The sequence below is a fragment of the Talpa europaea genome, assembly GCF_964194135.1.
Source record: "Talpa europaea genome assembly, chromosome: 14".
Lineage (NCBI taxonomy): Eukaryota > Metazoa > Chordata > Mammalia > Eulipotyphla > Talpidae > Talpa > Talpa europaea.
This window is the reverse complement of record NC_140082.1, coordinates 67,607,935-67,629,438: the sequence shown is the minus strand read 5'-3', so window position 1 is coordinate 67,629,438 and position 21,504 is coordinate 67,607,935. Positions and strand designations below refer to the sequence as shown.

The 21,504-nt window shown below is 36.9% G+C and overlaps 1 protein-coding gene across 1 annotated transcript in view; it reads right to left on the bottom strand.

The window, feature by feature from the left end:
- WDR64 (WD repeat domain 64) overlaps positions 1 to 21,504 on the bottom strand; it is a gene marked incomplete at both ends in the record, with an annotated part of 151,618 nt that overhangs the window by 105,034 nt on the left and 25,080 nt on the right. Inside the window, 3 exons of the mRNA XM_084253145.1 lie at positions 14,289 to 14,503; positions 18,582 to 18,692; positions 20,004 to 20,033. Coding sequence (XP_084109271.1) covers positions 14,289 to 14,503; positions 18,582 to 18,692; positions 20,004 to 20,033 — 356 coding nt within the window. The remainder of the gene's footprint in view (positions 1 to 14,288; positions 14,504 to 18,581; positions 18,693 to 20,003; positions 20,034 to 21,504) is intronic.

The window sequence follows — 21,504 nt, the reverse complement described above, 5'->3', positions numbered from 1 at the left end:
AAATATGGAACATCGCAGAAGTGAGCACCAAGAAAGTGGAGCAAAAAGTTAAGAAACTAAAGCAATGAATGGAACTTGATTTGGAGAGAGAAGAGGTCTGAAGTCAACCTCACTCCTCAATAAGATTGAGGCCAAATTTTTAAACCCCAGCATCCCCTCCTTTCCCTACCTGCCACCAAGGTAAACAGAGATGAGAAACAAAAACAAAATGCAGTGCCCCAACTACAGTGTGTGTGTGTGTGTGTGTGTGTGAGTGTGTGTGTGTAGCAGCACATGTGTTAGGAAGCATGGAATATCTGAAAACAAGATAGAAAATCAATTAGAGAAGAACAGAAATTCTGGGACAAATGAAGGATACAGAAAAAGGAGACCTGCTAGAGAGAAGAGAGTGACTTTTAAATAACAACATTAAAAATGTTAAATGAGGTACTGGAAAGTCAGTCAAAGGTAGATAGATAGTTACAAAATCTTAGAAATGAGATCCAGGAACAAAAAGAGTTCCTCACTTAAAAGATTGAAACACAAAGAGAACACAAAAAAAGACCATGAAGAAATATGGAAAGTACTTTGAATAGAATTAAACTGACAGAAGAGAGAATTTCAGAAATAGAAGACTCAAAGGCACCCAAGTAAGAAAAATGAACAGAAACAAGACTTGGGATAAATGAAAAAACCTATAAGAAATATAGAGTCACGTAGAGGAGAAAACATAAATATAATGGGTATTCCAGAAGATAGAAAGCAGGGAGCAGAGACTCTATTCAAGGAAATAATAGCTCAGAATTTCCATATCTAAGTGTAACAGGGTGGTCCCCAGGAAAGGGGGAGGTTCCCTGCCCTCCCCCTTTCCTGGGGACCACCCTGTTACATAAGCAATAAAGTAAACAAGAGTGTCTAGGAAACAGAGAGAACACATCAAATTCTAAAGGCAAAATGACCAATCCAAGACACATCTTTGTTAAATAACAGAAAGTCAAAGATAAAGAAAAATCTGTGGACAGTAAGGAAATGATAATTTACAAAGACATTGAAATTAGGTGTTCTTTGGTAAAGTCACCCAAATGAAAGAACAGTGATAAATAAATGGGAAAAGAAACAAAACAAGCTTGGCGGATCAACATGGCGGCAAGGAAATACTGCAAGTAAGACCTCCCGGAAAAAATAAAGTTAATAGGGAGGAAAAGCGGCAGGTCCCTGCAAGAACTGGGACACAGAAGATAAACGGGTAACTCTGGCAAACTGCCCGAAGAAAAAAGTTGCCATAAAAGAAGGGAGGAAAGCTCAGAAACCTGCTACCCTCCCCCACCCACAAAGTTGGCGCTCTCCCACCAACAGAAAGGGGGAAAACAAACAAACAAACAAAAAAACTAAAACAACTAACAAGAACAAACTACACATCAAGCGGGACTGTGAGTGGAAAGGAACTATTTCAGCCACTGCACCCTCTGAAATGGAACTGTGGAGAACTGTGCAGGAATCGCAGCAGAGGTGAGTGGATGGCTCCAGGCGCCACTAGAGAAAAACAAAGACTCCCAGCAGACCTACAAACAGCCCAAGGCCAGCCAGTAAGCTTGTGCAGAAAAGCAGCACATGGGCCTCCCCTAGTGGCGCAGTGGTTGAGCGCTGGGCTGCAAGGCTGCCTGCAGCCTCTGCAGCTACAGTTTGTTCCCAGGCCACTGGCGAGGGTCCCACACAAAAAAAAAAAGAAAAAAGAAAGAAAAGAAAAAAGAAAAGCAGCATGCTTGAAAAGCATACGCAGATTGCGGCTGCCCAGGTCCCCGCACCTGCGACCTAGGCTTGCGGGGAGACGCTGGAGCCCTCATTGAGGTGAATGTCCCTCACCAAGTAATCAGAAACCAAGCGCCCAGACACAGGAGCGGGGTGCAAAAGGCGCCATTTCTGCGGACACTGAACTGGGCTAGAGCCGTGTCCTGGACCTGAGGGCTTTGGAACTGAGACCCGGGGCATGAAATTTGGGGTGTGGGATCCCCACGATGGTGGGGCACAGGGCAGACAGAGCACCCCCACGCCGTTGAGGCTCTCCATGCCACTCCCACTCTGTTCCCCCAGACCCATGGGTAAAAAAACAGTTCCAAAAGTACACTAGGAAAGATCTCTGGCGCCACCTAGTGACCAGAAAAAAATTACCAACACCCTATAGTTGCAAACCAGGGATCCCAAAAACACCCTCTGGCGCTGGGAGAGGGTGGGCCACGCAAAAGGGTGTAAGGGGGGAAATAAGGCGGGAGCAAGACCCCAGCCTGAGAGCTAGGCACAGGATCCAGGGCATGGGATGTGCCATAGCAGTGGGCACTGCACAGGGTGACAGCCAGCATTTAGGATCTGATAACCCTGGAACTGAGACCTAGAGTGCAGAATTCAGGACGTGGCATCCATACAGCTGCAGGCACAACACTGGGTGAACACAGGGTAGATACAGCACCCGGTTTGAATAAGAGCCCCTGTGTTGAGGTGCTCCCCTCCGCTACTTAGAGAATCACTGGGAACAAGCACAGATCAGCAAGAACAGGTCTCTGGCACCATCTCGTGACCAGAACTAAATCACCAACTAGCTGATTCCCTGTTGGAACTGAGTAAATACACAGGGAGAGAACTGTAAGAGACAGAGCCCAGCAACACAGCATCAACACCCTGGTGAAGTTTTGGCCTACCAGTGCTGGTCTCAGTCTGGTAAACATTTTCCGACACCCCTAAAGGAGCACTCCAAAGAGATGCCCACCAACACCAGTGGCACAACGTCCCAACCCATAGATCTAATTAGAAAGCAAACAACAGGGAAAAGAAAAATTATAAATAACCAAGTAAGCCAGTAGGAAGACACACCACAAAAAGAAATACAGTCACCAGAGCTCAACAATGACATGGAAGAACTTCTTGGCCTATCAGGTAGAGAATTAATAATCATCCTGATTAAAAAGCAGAAAGAAAACAAAAAGGAAAAAAATGATTTGAGACAAATAATCACTGAACTGAAGAATGAAATTAAGACCTTAAGAAAGGAAAGAAAAGAAATGCAGGAGATAAAAAGATTACTAGAGGAGATAAAGAACTCTGGGAAAAGCAATGAAAACAGGATCCATGAAATGAAAGAATGGATCAGTACTATGGAAGATACAGAAATAAAAAGAGTCAAAAGAGAGAGAAGTGCAAATGAAGCAGTATGAGGAGACTCTTAGACAATTATCAGACTCCATGAAGAGAGGAAATGTAAGAGTCACAGGCATTCCAGAAGGTGAGGAGAGAGACAAAGGAACTGAGAAATTATTAAACAAGATAATTGAAGAAAACTTCCCAAGCATGAAAAATGAGATGAATACAGACATACAAGAAGTGAGAAGAACCCCCAATTACCATAATGAAAAGAAAACTACAGCAAGGCACCTAATAGTAAAGCTTGCAAGAGTCCAAGACAAGGAAAAAATAATGAAACTGGCAAGGGGGAAGAAACAGATAACTTATAAGGGAAAACCAATCAGGTTAACTTCTGACTTCTCTGAAGAAACATTACGGGCAACAAGAGAATGGAGTAACATATTCAGCAAACTTCAAGACAACAAATGTCAACCAAGAATACTTTACCCCGTGAAGCTATCCTTCCTCTATGAAGAAAAAATATGGACCTTCCCAGACAAACAGAAACTCTAGAAATTCATTACAACTAAATCCCCACTCCAAAAAATTCTACAAGAAGCCCTAAAGCCAAAACCAACAAAGGAATGAACAAGAAGAACAGAATAAAGCAAGGAATAAAATCACAAAAAAGACAAACAAAATGGCAAACACAGATGCCAACATATCAATATTAACTCTAAGTTTAAATGGTTTAAACTCATGAATAAAAAGACACAGAGTAGCAGGCTGGATTAAAAAACAAAATCCAACCTTCTGCTGTCTCCAGGAAACACATTTAACCACAAAAGATAAACATAGACTGAAAGTAAAAGGTTGGAAAACAATCCTACAAGCAAATGGACCAAAAAAGAAGGCAGGAACAGCCATAATTATACCAGATGAAATAGACTTCAAATTTAAAAAAGTAAAAAGAGACATAGATGGACACTACATTATGATCAAGGAACAATACATCAGCAAGATATAACACTCATCAACATATATTCACCAAATGAAGGGGAACAAAAATATATTGGACAATTATTATCAACTCTGAAAACAGATATGAAAGAAAATACACATATAGTGGGAGACTTCAACACCCCACTCTCACCAATGGACAGATCAACGAGACAAAAAATAAACAAAAACACTAGAGCCCTAAATAAAGACATAGAACTCATGGACTTAACAGACATCTATAGGACACTGCACCCAAAAATATTCGAGCACACATTTTTCTCAAGTGCACATGAATCATTCTCCAGAATTGATCATGTACTGGGCCACAAGACAAATATCAACAGATAGATGAAGATCAAAATCATTCCAACTATCTTCTCCAATCACAAAGGCATCAAGCTAGAAATAAATCATGGAAAGAAAACAAGGAACCCTCCCACTTCATGGAGATTGAAATCCACACTACTGGAAGACCACTGGACTAATGAGGAGATCAAAGAAGAAATTAAAAAATACTTTGAGTTGAATGACAAGGAGGGCACCACTTCCAGAATGTATGGGATGCAGCAAAAGCAGTAATAAGAGGAAAATATATAGCAATACTGGCTCACATCAACAAAGAACTCAAAGAAACAACCCAATCTCACATCTCAAAGAACTAGAAAAAGAACAACAAACAATCCCTAAAGCCAGTAGAAGAGAGGAAATAATAAAAATCAAAGCAGAAATAAATGAATTGGAAATTAAAAAAAAAAATCCAAAAGATCAATGAAACTTAATGTTGGTTCTTTGAAAAAAATGAACAAAATAGACAAACCTCTAGCAAGGCTCACAAAGAAAAAACGGGAGAAAACAAATATAAATAGGATTATAAATGAGAGAGGAGAAATCACAACAGATTCATTAGAAATCAAAAGAATTATCAGAGATTACTATGAACACTTATATGCAAACATATTCAACAATCTAGAAGAGATAGACAAATTCCTAGAACAATTAAATCATCCAAAGCTGGACAAAGAAGAAACAGAACACCTAAACAGACCAATTAAAGCAGCAAAATTAAAGCAGTAATCAAAGTACTCCCCAAAAACAAAAGCCCAGGCCCAGATGGCTTCACAAATGAATTCTACCAGATGTTCAGCAGTGAATTAGTGCCTATCCTACACAAACTCTTTCAAAAAATTGAAAAAGAAGGAATACTACCAAATACATTCTACGAAGCCAATATTACACTAATACCAAAACCCAACAAAGACGGCACAAAAAAAAAGAAAATTATAGGTCAATCTCCCTAATGAGCACTGATGTAAAAATCCTCAACAAAATCCTTGCCAACGGAATCCAACAATGCATCCATAAGATAATTCACCACGACCAAGTAGGATTTATTCCAGGGACACAAGGATGGTTCAACATCTGAAAATCAATCAACATAATCCAACACATCAACAAAAAGAAATGTGAAAACCATATGATGATATCCATAGATGCTGAGAAAGCATTTGACAAAGTACAACACTCTTTTATGATTAAGGCCCTTGAAATTCTCGGGATACAAGGAACATACCTCAACATCATAAAGGCCATATATGACAAGCCCACAACCAATATCATTCTCAGTGGTAAAAAGCTGAAAGCATTCCCATTAAGATCTGGAACAAGACAAGGGTGTCCACTCTCACCACTGCTTTTCAACATAATACTGGAAGTCCTAGGCAGAGCAATAAGACAAGAGAAAGATATACAAGAAATCCAAACAGGCAAGGAAGAAGTCAAACTATCACTATTTGCAGACAATATGATAATATACATAGAGATCCCAAACATCTCCACAGAAAAACTAATTAAACTCATCAATCAGTTTAGTAAAGTGGCAGGATACAAAATCAATGCACAAAAATCAGTAGCCTTCTACACAAACAATAAATCTGAAGAAGAAGAAATCAAGAAAACCATCCCTTTTATAATTGAAACCAAAAAAAATCAAATACTTGGTAATAAACCTAGCAAAAGAAGTAAAGGACCTATACAAAGAAAACTATAAAACACTGTTAAAAGAAATAAAAGTAGACACAAAGAAATGCAAAGACATCCCCTGCTCATGGATTGGAAGAATTAACTATCAAAATGGCCATCCTACCAAAAGCATCTATAGATTTAATGCTATTCCAATTAAAATTTCAATGTCATTCTTCAAATAAATAGTAAAAATATTCATGAAATTCATATGGAGCCACCAAAAACCCCGAATAGCCAAAACCCTCCTGAAAAAAAAAAAAAAAAAAGCAGAGAATAGAGGCATCACTCTCCCAGATTTCAAACTATACTGCAAAGCCACAATAATAAAAACTGCATAGTATTGGAACCAGAACAGACACAGGACTAATGGAACCAAATAGAAAACCCAGAAATAAACCCACAGATTTATGGTCAACTAATATTTGACAAAGGAGCAAAGAATATGCACTGGAGCAAAGAATGTTTGTTCAATAAATGGTGCTGGGAAAACTGGGTCGCTACATGAGAAAGAATGAAACTTGACAACTACCTCACACCGTGCACAAAAACCAACTCAAAATGGATTAAAGAACTAGACATAAGACCTGAAACCATAAAATACATAGAAGGAAATACAGGCAAAACACTACATGACATGCACATCAAAGACATCTTTACAGACACATCACCCAAAGCAGTGATAGTGAAGGCAAAGATAAATAGCTGGGACTACATCAAATTAAAGAGCTTCTGCACAGCAAAAGAGACAGTAACGAAAACAATGAGAAACCCCACTGACTGGGAGAACATTTTTGCACCCAACACTAATGTGAAAGGATAGATCACAAAAATATACAAAGAGCTGACGAGACTCAACAAAAACAAAGAAAATAAGCCCGTCAAAAAATGGGCAGAAGAGCCAAAAATAAACTTCTCCAAAGAGGAAATAAAAATGGCCAACAGGCATATGAAAAAATGTTCAACATCACTTGCAATCAGGGAAATGCAAATCAAAACTACAATTAGATACCATCTCACACCAGTGAGAATGGCACATATTAAAAAAAAAACTAACAACAAAAATTTTGGTGAGGACATGAAGAAAAAGGAACTCTCCTGCACTGCTGGTGGGAGTGCAAACTGGTCCAGACACTATGGAAAGCTGTGTGGAGATTCCTCAACCTACTAAAAATAGAGCTTCCATAAGATCCAGCAATTCCACTCCTAGGTATCTACCCAAAGGACACAGAAACATCAATTCCAAAGAGCACCTGCACCCCTATGTTTATAGCAGCACTGTTTACAATAGCTAAGCTTTGGAAACAACCCCAATGCCCAAAACTAGATGACTGGATCAAGAAGATGTGGTACATATACACCATGGAATATTACTCAGCATTCAAAAAAGATAAACACGTGCAATTTTCAGCAACATGGATGGAGCTGGAAGGGATCATGCTCAGCGAAATAAGCCAGAAAGAAAAAGAAAAATACCGGATGGTCTCACTCATAGCAGGAATCTAGAAAACCTAAATAAGGGACCAGGAAAAAGAATAACTATAAGAAAGAAAAATCAAAATCAACAAACAACTATGAACCAGAGACACACTATGGGGTGGTGCAGGGAAAGGAGAGATTGGGGTCAAAATAAGGAAGTTACAATTATGTGGGGAATATAAAAATAAAATTTAAAAAGAAACAAAACAAAAAGAATGACAATTAATTGGTACCATATACTGATATCAATAGTTACCCTAGATGTGAATGCACTGAACACTACAATTAAAAGACACAGAATGACAAATTGGGTTTAAAAGTTTCAGCATATATATTATGTGTGCAAGAAGCAAATGTGAAAAGAGAAAGACAAAAAGAAATATAAAGTGAAAGACTGAAGCAAGATGGCTCATGCCAATAGAAAAGCAAGGACAGTTATTCTCATACCTTACATACCAGACTTGCACTCAAAAATCATAATCAGGGGCAAAGATGGTTACTACATTATGATCAATGTAACAATTCATCAAGAAGATGCAGTTCATTAATATTTATGCAACTAACACAGGGGTACCTAGCTATATAAGCAACTCAAATCGCAAACAATCTAACTCTACAGTTGAACTACCTAGAAAAAGAATAACAAATGAAGCTGAAAATAAGTAGAAAGAAGGAAATAATAAAAACTAGAGCAGAAGTAAATAAAATAAAATATAAAAAGACAGTACAAAATATCAGTGAAACCAAGAGCTGGTCCTTTGGAAAAAATAAACAAAATTTATAAGCTCTTAGCTAGGCTTACTAAGAAGAGAGAATGCCCTTCCCAAAAAACATTGCCAGAAATTAAAGGGACAAAATTTCAACAACTAATGCTTCAAGACTGAAAAAGATCATAAGAACCTACTATGAATATCTGTAAGCAAACTAAATAACTTAGATGAAATGGAAAAAAATTTAGATTCATACTTTCTAAGGCCAAACCAGCTCAAACAATCTAATCACTAGTGCAGAAACTGAAAGAGTAATCAAATGTCTCACTATAAACAAAAGCCCAGGACTAGATGGCTTTTCCAGTGAATTCTACCAAGCCTTCAAAGTTGAACTTATATCTATCTCCTTCAAGACCTCTCTAACACATTCTATAAGGCCATATTACCTTTATCCCAAAACCAAACAAGGAGAGCATAAATAAAAAAAAAAAATTGTAAGTCAATATCCCTGATGAACATAGATGCAAAAATTCTCACCAAAATACTGGCAAACTGAATACATGACATATTAAGAGAATGACCTCCCATAATCAATTAGGTTGCATCCCAGGATGCAACACAATTTGTAAACTTACTAATTAATGTGATTCATCAGATCAACAAAAAAAATTTTAAAAATCACATCATCATTTTTTTTAAAAAAAAAGATTTATTTATGTATACAAGAACTGGGTATAAGCCAGAGGTGCAGGGGGTGAGCAGATTCACCAGAGACAGAGTGGGGAGCAGAACAGGTAGATGTACTGAAATACACTGCTGAGGGGAGCAGCGGGAGAGACAGGAGAGGTCTGCAGCACCATGTGGGTTGCTCCCTGGCTGGCTGAGGGATCAAACTGGTGCTGCTTGCAGGAGCTTATTATCACTGTGTTTAACCCCTGCGCCACCATGGAGGCCCAGCACATCATCATTTCAACAGATGCTAAAAAAGCATTTGACAAGATTCAACCTCTATTTATGAGAACAAAAAAAAAAAACCTCTCCAAAAAGTGGGAATAAATGGAACTTAAGTAAACATGGTAAGAGTTATATTTGACAAACCCACAATCAACATCATACTTGATGGTAAAAAACTGAAAGCATTTCTGGTAAGATCAGGAATAAGACAAGGATATCCACTCTCATCACTACTGTTCAACATAGTTTTGGAAGTTCTTGGCAGAACAATTAGGCAAACAAAATATATAAAAGGAATCAAAATTATGAAAGAAGAGGTGAAATTATCACCATTTGCAGATGACATGACTCTAGCCAAAAACTAGTGGAATTAATGAATACAGAAAATTGACAGTATACAAAATTAATACACAAAAGCCAGCTGCATTTCTGTATGCAATGTATCAGAAGGGAAACTGAAAAAAAAAATCCCACTTACAATTGCAAGAATTAAAATGCTGGGGAATAAACGAAGGAGGTGAAAGACCTATACATCAAAAACTGTAATCTCTGTTAAAGGAAACAAAGTAAGACACAAGAAATGGAAAGATATCCTGTCCTCATGGATAGAAGAATAAACAATGTTAAAATGGCCATTAATAATTAATTTATGGATTCAGTGCAATACCTATTAAAATCCCAGTGACTTTTTTTCCCAAAGAAATATAGCAATTATAAAATATGTAACCACAAAAGGTCTCAATAGAAAAAGCAAACCTAAGAGAAAAGAAGAAAACAGGGGTGTTACCTACCCTGATTTCAAACCATATTACACAGTAACAGTAATAAAAAGTGTGTGGTATTAGAACAAAAAGAGAAACAAACCAATGGAATAGAGTAGAAAGCTCAGAGATTAAACCCACAACCATCTGGATAACCTCAGGCAAAAAAAAAGTCCATACTTAACACAAAAATTAATTCAAAATGGATTGAAGATTTGGAGATAAGAATTGAAAGCATAAAATATTTAAAACATAGAGGATGCACTTCAAGATACCTACTGTAAAGGCATATTTGGGGGACACAGCACCAATTGCAAGGAAAACAAAAGCAAAAATAAAAAATTGGGATTACATCAAAATTAAAAGCTTTCGCACCTTCCAAGGAGCTATCACAAAAGGGAAAATGTAGCCTACAAACTGGAAGATGTTCACACAGCACACATCTAACAAGGTGCTCATTTCCAAAATGTACATAGTATTTAATACAGTCCAGCTATAGCAGGGTGGTCCCCAGGAAAAAGGGAGGTTTTAGGTTTCCTGTCCCACCCAGGAAAGTATGGAACTGAGCAGGGAAGAGAGAAAGCTGCTAAGGGGTCTGGGAGAAGGAAGGGAGAAAGATGGGGAGCAAGGAGACTTTGAGGAGGCACGTGGTACAAAGAGGCATGTGAAGAAATTGCATTTGTTTTTTGGTGTTGGACTCGTTGAAACAGATGTGGGTGAGAGATCCATATGGAGGTTAACAATGGTAGCATTTATATTGATTTGATTTTTTTTCCAGACTTTCTCACCACTTTTGACCCTTTCTCATGGTCCCCACAAGGAGGTTCCTTAAGACTTGTGGCAGGTTTTGGGGCCTCGGTGGCCCTGTTTTGGACCAACCCTCTTTGGTTGGGCTTTTACCTACAAAGGGATGGGTAACTTTGGGTGGTTGATTTGGAAACTTTTTTTTCTTTTTTGTATTGTACACCAATTGTATTAACTTTTTTTATTAATTAAAGTTCTTATGCATCAGAGTATGTTTTGTTTTGATGTGCTAGTTGGCAGAACCTACTTAAAATGGGCAGGTTTGGGGGTTCTGGGTTACTCCTCTCCCTACCCTGTAACACAACAACAAAACTAAGACAATTCAATAAAAAAAAATGGACAAAAGACCTAAACAGACACTTTTCTAAAGAATATATTAGTTTGCCTACAGATACATGAAAAATTGTTCCGTATCACTTTTTATAAGGAAAATACAACTCAAGACCACTATGAAATATCACCTCACCCCATAAGAATGGCCTGTATAAAAAAACTGAAAGCAACCAGGTTTGGTAAGGATGTGGAGAAAAGGACTCATCCACTGTTAGTGGGAATACAGTTTAGTACAGCCCCTATTAAAATCACTGTGGAGATACCTAAAAGTATAAAAGTGGAAATCCCATATGATCCAGCAACTTCTGCTAGGTATTTATGCAAAGAATATGAAAACTCTAATATGAACGTCTTGTGTATGGCTATGTTCATAATAGTGCTGTCCACATTTCTCAAGTCATGGAACCAACCTAAGTCCCCATCTTCAGAGCACTGGATAAAGAAATTATGGAATAATTTCAATAGAATACTACTTAGTCAATAGAATACTACTTAGTTGTTAAAAAAGAATGAAAGGTCTTTTGGGATAAAACGGATAGATCTTGAGGTTATCATGCTCAGGAAAACAAATCAGAAAGGCATATATGAGATGGTTTCACTCATTTGTGGAATAAAAATAACTGAAAAAAAACATACTGGCAAAATACAGCAAAGACAAATCTTACCTGGGGGATGGGGGGAATCCTATACTTCCAAAATACCAATAATAAAAAAAGCCAATGTTACCTCAATTTAAATAAATAATTGTTTTTAAAAATACTGGCACACATGAAAATATTTATTTGACTTAGTGAAAAATTTACTGATTACCAGAGAGAACTTGGGTAGGGGTGAGGAAATGGGGGAATACATGAAGGAAGGGAGAAAGGGATAGACTATGAGAGGTTTGGTGGAGGCTGAATGAAGCTTGGGCACATACAGAATGTGAAAATGCAACCCCAAAGTTATATAGACATGCAAATGGCTGATAAATGTAATTTAAAAAATTCATATACTCACTTAAAGAACTAATATGAATAACTGTACCCAGATTCCTTAAATTGCTCAGATCAATCTATCATATTTCTAACATATATATTTAATAAGGATGGAAAACAGGCCATCAGTAAAGAGCTCTATGCCTCAGCATCTGTTCTATGAGCCTATCAGAAATGGAATGAAATGCCTGATAATTGATAGAGCAGCTCACCAAATATTGGAAATGTCTATTACTTTGGTGGAATAAAGTAATAATACACATAATGAAGGATAGAAAATGGCTATATGGATAGTCAAACAGTGCACTAATATGCCATTCTTAGGACTCCAGCAAAGGGTTAGTCTTAATTCTACTATAGTCACAGTTGCAGTGAGCTTTTAATTGCATATTCTGTGATAAAATACATTTTTTGCATTAACAGCAAAATATAATTCCGTATTTCTTATATTTTCTTTAGGAAAAGAAAATTTTCATTGCCAAAATTTAGAAGTAGAAAAAGATAAAGAAGAAAATAAGAATCACCTAAACTAGTGAATCATTGTTAATATTTTGGGATATTTATATTCAATATTTTTCTAAGTAAAAATGCACATATACATCTGTCTTTTTCCCATAAAACTGAGTTCATACATACAAAGAAAAAAATAAATTTAACTACCTAGCATTATATCATAAATATTGTCCGTATTATTAAATACTTTTAAAATGTAATTTAATGGGGGTACATGGCATTCCCTAATATGGTTAAATTATGACATATAGAATATCCTTGAAGTCTCACACAAATATTTTTACCTAAAAATAGATCATGTATATTTAGACATTTATAAGATACGAAAAAATTTATAGACTTGCTATATTAATACATTCGTATACTATCTGTATTATTTAAAGTTTTAATCATTGTCACATTGTTGATTGTAGATCTTTTATTATTATAAGTAATGTTGTGGTTACTGTATTTATAATTTTAAACACCCAGGGGCCCCAGGACTCAATGTATGTTTAAGACATTTGACACATCTGTACAAATTGCTTTTAGAAAGGGACCTAATTGGTGCTTCCACAACCAGCAATATGCGAGAATGCCCATCCCACAGCATCTTCCCCATCATTAAGCTTCTCAAGGTTTTAAGTGAAAAGCTGTATCTGACTTAAGTTGTACTTCATTGATTAATAAAAAAAATTTATTTACTATAAAATTTGTTTTTCTGCTATAAAAGTAAAATACCATTTAATTAGTCTTACTCTAAAAACTTCAAATACATTGCTATGATAAGGAAGACAATAAAAATCACCCATAATCTTGTCAGCTGGAGATAATTGTTATTATTTTTGTCTTATGATAATTTTGAAATGTTTACTGACTATTTGTATTGTGTGTATAAATCAAATGTTCATGGCCTTTAATCATTTTTTCTCTTAGGGAATTTTTTATAATTAAAATCTAATATTAAGCCATTGTCCATCATATTTGTTATAAATACATGTTCCAGTTAGTTATTTCTATAGTGTTAAATGTCCAGAAGGTATTTTTTAATGTGTAGTGATACTATCAAACATTTTCTTTGAATTCTGTATACATTGGTTTTATATTCACAGCACACTTCCACATTCATGTGCTAATAATTATATATATTCATTTTTCCTTTTTTTTTAAAGATTCATTCATCTATGCATACAAGAGCTGGGGTACAGGCCAGAGATGCAGGGGGTGAGAGGATCCACCAGAGACAGAGTGGGGAACAGAACAGGCAGACTGACTGAAATACACTGATGAGGGGAGTAGTGGGCGAGACAGGAGAGGTCCACTGTGCCATGTGGGTAGCTCCCTGGCCGTCCGGGGATCGAACTCGTCCTGCAGAGGCTGTGGATTTCTTCGTAGTGTGGTGCTTAACCCCTTGCGCCACCGGGGAGGCCCAGCATTTCTTAATTTAACTCTTAATTCAGTTCAAGTACCTGCAGATTTTAATTGTCAATAGCAATTAAAATAAGAATTTCAGTTGATAGTTTTCCTGTCTGTCTTCCTTATTATTCAGTCAAGAAGCATTTTTGTTCAGTTTTATAGTTCAAATCTCTGCCATGTGGTCTAGCATATCACTGTCACTATATAAATACTTGAACAATGTCTGTGTCAAAGTAGTGTACCCTTACCTTTTAAAGTTCTTTGAGTCTAAGACTTGATTTTGTGAATTCTTTTTTGATTTTGCCTGCTTTAGTCCAAAGTCATCACTATTTACTGTGAATCTATTCACAAAACCACCATCATCCCCCAAAAGGATGTCATCTCTGCAGAGCTGATCAGGCAGAGATGCAACACACACACAGAGAAGGCAGTGATCCATAGGCTTTATTACAAAATAGTTTTCCTAGAAACAGAAAAAGGCTTTAATAAGCTATTACTTTGTTATAACTATCAAAATATTAAATACAAATATTGCCCATATAATTTGATTAAATTTTTACTTTCAGATGTTTCCCATTTCAGACACTCTTACAGATAATTCAATCAAGTAAAAGTTAATGAACACTCACTGTGAGATTAGCATTATATTTTGGGGTCTTTTCTGGGTAAAATATTAAGCTATCAGGCTCTGGCTCAACAAGAAATGAGACATTTGTGTTACTGTAAATGCCAATATCAATAGCAATACTAATATTGAGAAATATTAATAAATAACAAATTAAAAAGTTCAGGTGTAACCAGACTTTTGACATAAAACAGGATGGTAAATAGCAAAATCAAGTATAAAAATTTCAATTATTTCAAAAGGAGTTATCAGTAGAAAAGCACTCTAACATTCAAGTTTTCCCATAAATATTAAGCACTTGTCAAGCTGACTCTGTACTGTCCAACTGGATTCACTTAAGTATATATTCATTGCTCTTCTGGAGCTTAGCCTGTACTTAAAATGAAAGGAAAATTATTTTTATAATAATTTTATTTTGCTTCCTTTTGAATGAGTTAGACTTAAATGTATTTAGAGGTTCAATCAATAAGTCAACAACTATTTATTGAACACCTATCAAATGCCAATAACTATTCTAAGCAGGGGCCAGTGATGAATATGAAAAATGTGTGACTTTGTGTATATCTACCATTCCAGTGGGGGAAAACAGATGAATAAGACAGTTAATGGGAATTTAACAGGAGTGCTGAAATTAAGAGTGATTGAAAGATAACTTTACAGCCAATGATCAGGGAATATGGGTCTTTGTTCTGGACTTGAATCGCTTGAGGGAAAGGAACCTAGAAGGAAAGATTAATGTCAAAAAAAAAGGTAAGGGGCTTTGGATCCTTGTAATTGACCAGGTAGGAGGGGTTGTGGGTGCAAAATGCAAGAATCTTTTGTCTTCAGAGTAATGAGGAAGTAAGGAACGGTGCATTCATAGTTCAGTTTTTGCAGGTATATAGGGGCAAAACTATAGGCTAAGAGGGAGAAGACCAGAAAAAAGAAAATGAAATTTCGAATACCTGCCAGGAATTGGCAAGTGAGTTGGCAAGGACAAGAAAGAGATTGTTGGGAAGCCACTGAGCACTGGGGTCAGCCTGCAGACCCTGAATTTTTGATAATGTCAAATTGCATAACTTTGTTCTTTCCTCCAACAGTGCTCAGTCACTCTGAAAGAACAGAGAAGAATGATAGCATCTATCCAAAACTAGAGTTTGGATTTCAGGAAAGGAGGGTGAGGATGATTCAGTCCATATGATTCACCCACAGGGGGCAGGTGGGAAGGGAAAAAGAGGACAGGGAGAGGAACTGAGAAGTAGAAGATGATTCAAGGAAATGGAGGCTTGTATGAAATGGAAAGCAAAAGTGAAAACAGGATAAGTGAAGGAGAAAAAGTTTGCAGTCATTATCACAGGATGGTAGACAGTAAGGTATCACATAACAATGAACGTGAAGCCTCCATCCGCCTTCTTTACGTCATGATAGCATCATTTGTTGGTTGCAACATTGGGACAAGCATGAAAAGTTTAGTTTTTCACCAAGGCTAGTGACAAATGCAGCACAGAGGAAGGTTAAATCATCTCTTTATTTAATTTAAATAAACTTTATTTAAAAATGTTCTATAAATAAAGATGCCATTCAACACCCTATAACAATATTATAACTGACAATTTCCAGGGCAACCATTTACATAGCTTTCATCACTCTGCATAAGAGAGTTTTATGAGATGAGTATATATGGGTTTCGAAGACCTAAAACCAAACGAAAACTTGTCTAGCATGGATGTTCTATTGACTGAAAGAATGAAGAATTAGGAATCACAGTCTCTAATGTACTACTCCAAGAAATGGAAATGTGATAATTTAGGGGAGAGGCAAATGCTTACAAGTTTTCTAAGGTAGTATAGTTTCATTGTGATTTTTAGGATTGCTCTTGCAGGATAATAGTTATAGTGGTTCTTAAAAGTAAGATGATTATCACTATGAAAAGGGAATAGTCTTATACTCAATTTTTTCAACCAATTTAAAAATATTGGTTGAAATTAACAAATAGAATTAAATTTATTGATTTATTTTAATAAATTAACAAAATAGAAAATGAATGAAAAGAACTTAAAAACACAATCATGATGTGACTTACAAAATTAGAATTTTCTCTGAAATCAAAGCATTGCTTCTTAATATTTACTATAAATTTGAATTTTTGATAGATAACACAATATTTAGACAAAATAGTCAAACAAGTAGTCCAAAACTTATCCAAATTACCTATTTATTACTGTATATAATTACTTTAATTTTTTAAATTTTATATAGGAGGGAAATCACTCTCACATGACAGCTAAACCACAAGGAACAAGTCAGAAAAAGAAAAGAATCTAAAAAGCCAAAATGGCCAATGTCTTTTTATTTTATTTTTTAAATCTTTTTAAAAAAGATTTATTTATTTATACAAGCACTGGGGTACAATCCAGAGGCATGGGAGGCTGATAGAATTCACCAGAGACAGAGCAGGGAGAAGAACTGGCAGAAGGACTGAAATACACTGCTGAGGGAAGCAGCGGGCGAGACAGGAGAGGTCTGCCTCGCCATGTGGGAATCTCCCTGGCTGGCCGGGAATTGAACAGCACTACAGAGGCTAAGGACAGATTCACAGTGCTGCACCACCGGGGAGGCCCCCTATGTCCTTTTAATAAATTTTACCATAGCATAACGTTTCCTGGATAGCTACTGCCGCTGATAATCCAACCTTTTTGTAATGAAACTGTTAAATGTAACATTTTTAAAAATCAGATAAATAGGGACTCTGGTTTTATTGTCAGCTTTATAGTTTTATCAAGTAAAAGGATGGCCATCTCAGGTACATATACTCCAATAACAACCAAAGTAATAAATGCTTTTAGCATCTCTTCCTCTGTCTCCATTTCTACCATTGATTAAATAATAAATGTTACACAATTGAGATTGAGTTCACATAATCAACGGTAAGCTCATCTCGTTTTTTACAGACTGAATAAGTTTCATTAGCTGAAATTAATTCCTGTCTCCTCTCTAAATCTGCCCATTTCCTGTTCTTTACTAACCCATCAGAAGACAAGAGGGTTATTCAACAAAGACAGAATTAGGAGGCTTTGCAGTGCTCTTGAGGAAGCACCCCTCACTTGGCATAGCAACGGCGCTGGCTCACAAGGGCTGCCTGTAGCAGCAAGTACTGACAGAGTAAAGGCCATCCAGAGTTTTCTGGATATGTATTTTTTTCTGGAGATATATATATATATTGTTTATATATATATATTAAATCCTCCATGGCCTTCAATGTCAACCCGCTTGCTGAGGTTATTTTTAATAACCCCAGTGCCAAGAAATCTCCCTTCTTATGTCCCTGTTGGACTTGTTCTTTTATACTGTATAATTTGCCATGTCATTATGTTATATTTTATGTCTATTCATGAGAGCCTTCCTTCAAGATTGTTGAGATTAGTATGAGTGCAGGGAGCATGCCCACGACTTCTATGTGTCTATAAATGTTCAATAAATGCTACATCTTTGTGAAGTGTTAACATCTCATCCACTGAAGGAATGAACATTAAAATCTTCCCCATTAGATTTTTTGCCAAAATTAGACATTAGTTTCTTCTAATTTTCTTAGCGAATGAAGATGGATTAGAGAGAAAGGCTTTGAACTTGATAATGTGAGCATAATCAAAAAGCCTCAAAAAGATAACACTTGGACTCAGAGAAGAGTATGAAAGAGGGAAAATAGGCTCGCTCTCAAAACAAAACCCTGAAAATTAAACAAAAAATATGTTGCGTGTTCATCTGAATCCTTTTAATGAGACTCATGGAATATCAATATTGAATTTGATTACTTAGTTATATCCCATAATTCTATATATGAGCAAACTGATACTCGACAGAGAAAGTTGATTGCTCATATCCTATCAGTATGGGAAAGAGCATCTTATTTCTTTGATTAGTTCTCTTGGCAAAGTACCTGGCAGCTCCCTTGCGATTTATAATCCCAAACAATAATGGTCCGTTCTGTAGTGGCAACAATTCGTTTCAGCTGAGAGAGGTAATCACATCCTGTAATCCAAGAGGTATCCTGATAGAAAATCATAGAGTTGGGGAAAGGGTTATAATGTGTTTTGTTCCATCACATGGAGAAGACTACTAAAGAGTAGGTTATTTACATTAAAAGCACCATGTGCTCCTTTATGAACAGAGAAGACTCACATTGCCTTCCTTTTGATGTCTTGAGGAAAGGCTCTGATCTTTTTCCTTTTCACCCTCAACATGAGTTTCTCCACACAGTCAACTGCAGGATGAGGCAGCCAGTACCTGGCAAATGAGTCAGTTTTTGTCTTGCCTAAAGGTACCAATCTAGCTCTAGATGCTGAGCAGGACCAGCATCTCCACTTGTGAGTGCTTGCTTTTCCACAAACTGCTGCCTGTTTTTCAGGTACACCTTGGATCCTTCCTTAAAACCCCTTAGGAATTCTAGCAGGTTGTTTCAGTTTCAGAAGCAGGCTCAAAGGTTTAGACAGGAACTGGAGTTCTGGGCCAACTGGCTGGGTGCCCTCCTCTGAAATTCAGTGCACTCAGCACAGGCAAGTAGGGAAGAAAATACAGACATGTCCCCATGAAGTCAGGGAAAAATTCTGAAAGCAATTCGTTGCTGTTCATCATCTGCCTCAGGAATACTTTCCAAGTGTAATATGATTAGAGAAATTATAAAGTCACACTTGAATTTTTATGCTATCCTGAAGTTTAAAATAAAATGTTATCAAATTATTTTCACTGGCTCTTTCCTTATTTTCACATCTTGGGTTGTGTCCATTTTTTATATTCTTCAATAGTGCATACCCATAAAAACTTAGATGTTTTTAAATAGAAGATTCCAAGGGGTACTCAGTTTCTAAGCAATTCTCTGCAGTTTAACTCCAGAAAGCAAGGTCTTCTATGCTGCTATTCAAGGTTTAGTTTTTGGGGTTTTTTTTTTTTAAGACTTATTTATTTATTTATACACCAGGTACAGTCAAAAGTGCGGGAGGGTGAGAGAATTCACCAGAGCAGGGAAAAGAACAGGCAGGCCGACGAAATACACTGCTGAGGGGAGCAGCGGGCGCAGCAGGAGAGGTCTGTGCGCCCCATGTGGGACCCTTGCCCTGGCGGCCAGGGATGGAACCGGCGCTGCAGACGCTGTGGACAGCTTCGCAGCCCATTGCTCAAACACTGTGCCACCAGGGGAGACTCAAGGTTTAGTTTTATCCTAGTCTATAAACCTTAGCATATAGTCCATAAAAACACCTTATTCTGAGTCTTTGAGCATTTCACTGAGATTTTGACTAATTATAGAGGAACCGCCATCAGAGTCCTAAATTTGACATAATTAGGAATTTTTAAATGTACTTACTGTAATATTGGTGCTGGTCTGAACTTTCATCTATAAACAGAGAATAATGAAGTCAAATCAGCACTAAGATTAAAAATGTGTGTTGACTCTAAAACATACAACATTTCCTGTATTTAAACATGCTTGTTATTTCTACTCTCCAAAAATCCCCTCTTGCTCTGTAGAATATGTATTGTTTAATTGGGAAAGTTTTAACTTTTATGACTTGTCTGTCAGGCTGATAACCATGCCCTTACAGTCTTATACATTACTAATCATGTTTTCCCTTCGATTTTCAAATTGCCTCATATTATTTAGCTATTTTAAGCAACAATTGTTCCCCAAAATTAGGAATACAAAATAACACTAACATCAATGGCAAGGGTGGTTAAAAGCATGTTCAATAGATCAATATGGATATAGATTCATGTTGAAGGGGGAAAGGCATTGTTTCTTTTGAAAGTAATCTCTCAAATTAGAAAGATTTAAGTAGTGAGCTTCCTCTAAAAGTAACTGAATTCCATGCCCTGACTACTATGCTAGCTAAGAATCAATTTATCCCATGCACAGTTATGTCCTTGAGCAGCCTCTATAACCAGTAGACATGTTGTTGTTTTTTTTTTTTAAATTTATTTATTTATTTATACAAGCACTGGATACAGTCAGAAGCGCGGGAGGGTGAGAGAATTCACCAGAGCCAGAGCGGGGAGCAGAGCAGGCAGAAGGACCGAAGTACACTGCTGAGGGGAGCAGCGGGCGGCAGGAGAGGTCTGCGCCCCATGTGGGACCCTCCTCCGGTGGAAGCAGCCGGGGATCAAACCGGCGCCGCAGAGGCCGCGGGCAGCTTTGCAACCCAGCGCTCAACCGCTGCGCCACCGGGGAGACCCCAGTAAACATGTTCATTAATACCAAGCTGAGTAGTTGAAGTATATTGACATGGATTTTTTTTTTTACATGCTCAAATGATCTTGGGAAGAGTCTGTCCAAAGGAATTGATGATATGACAAAGAGAAAAAGAAAATCAGAAGGAGCACTAAAATTATAAATAGTGTTCATTGCAGACTGTGTTTCATCTAAGTAATTCAAGACATCTTTTTCCAATTTGGAAAATGTTCTAGAAGGGAACAATAAAGTGCTCTAAGCTATCTGCCGAGCAGAGAATATAACACCAGTGGCTTCCTCTTCTACTTTTCTTCCTCAATATTTAGTGGAAGTCACATATTTAATGTTCTCTTGTTTTCTTTGACTATTATGGAATCCTCTAGTTTGTTTTGAATTTTGTAAATCTATTTTTTCAGGATTTTTTTTTTAACATTTAGTCTATTTTGCCATGGTCTCCAGAGGGCAGCATGAAATCTGGTAACAGTATTCTGCTTCAAAGAGAACTTAAATTATGAATTAACCTATTAAAAGATATTTTGAGTTATTAACAGTTACCTTGTAATAAATTATTCCTGTCACCTACCCTGCAAATTACTTTCACAGAGAACATGTTATTTGTAAGGCAAGCAACATTCAAAAT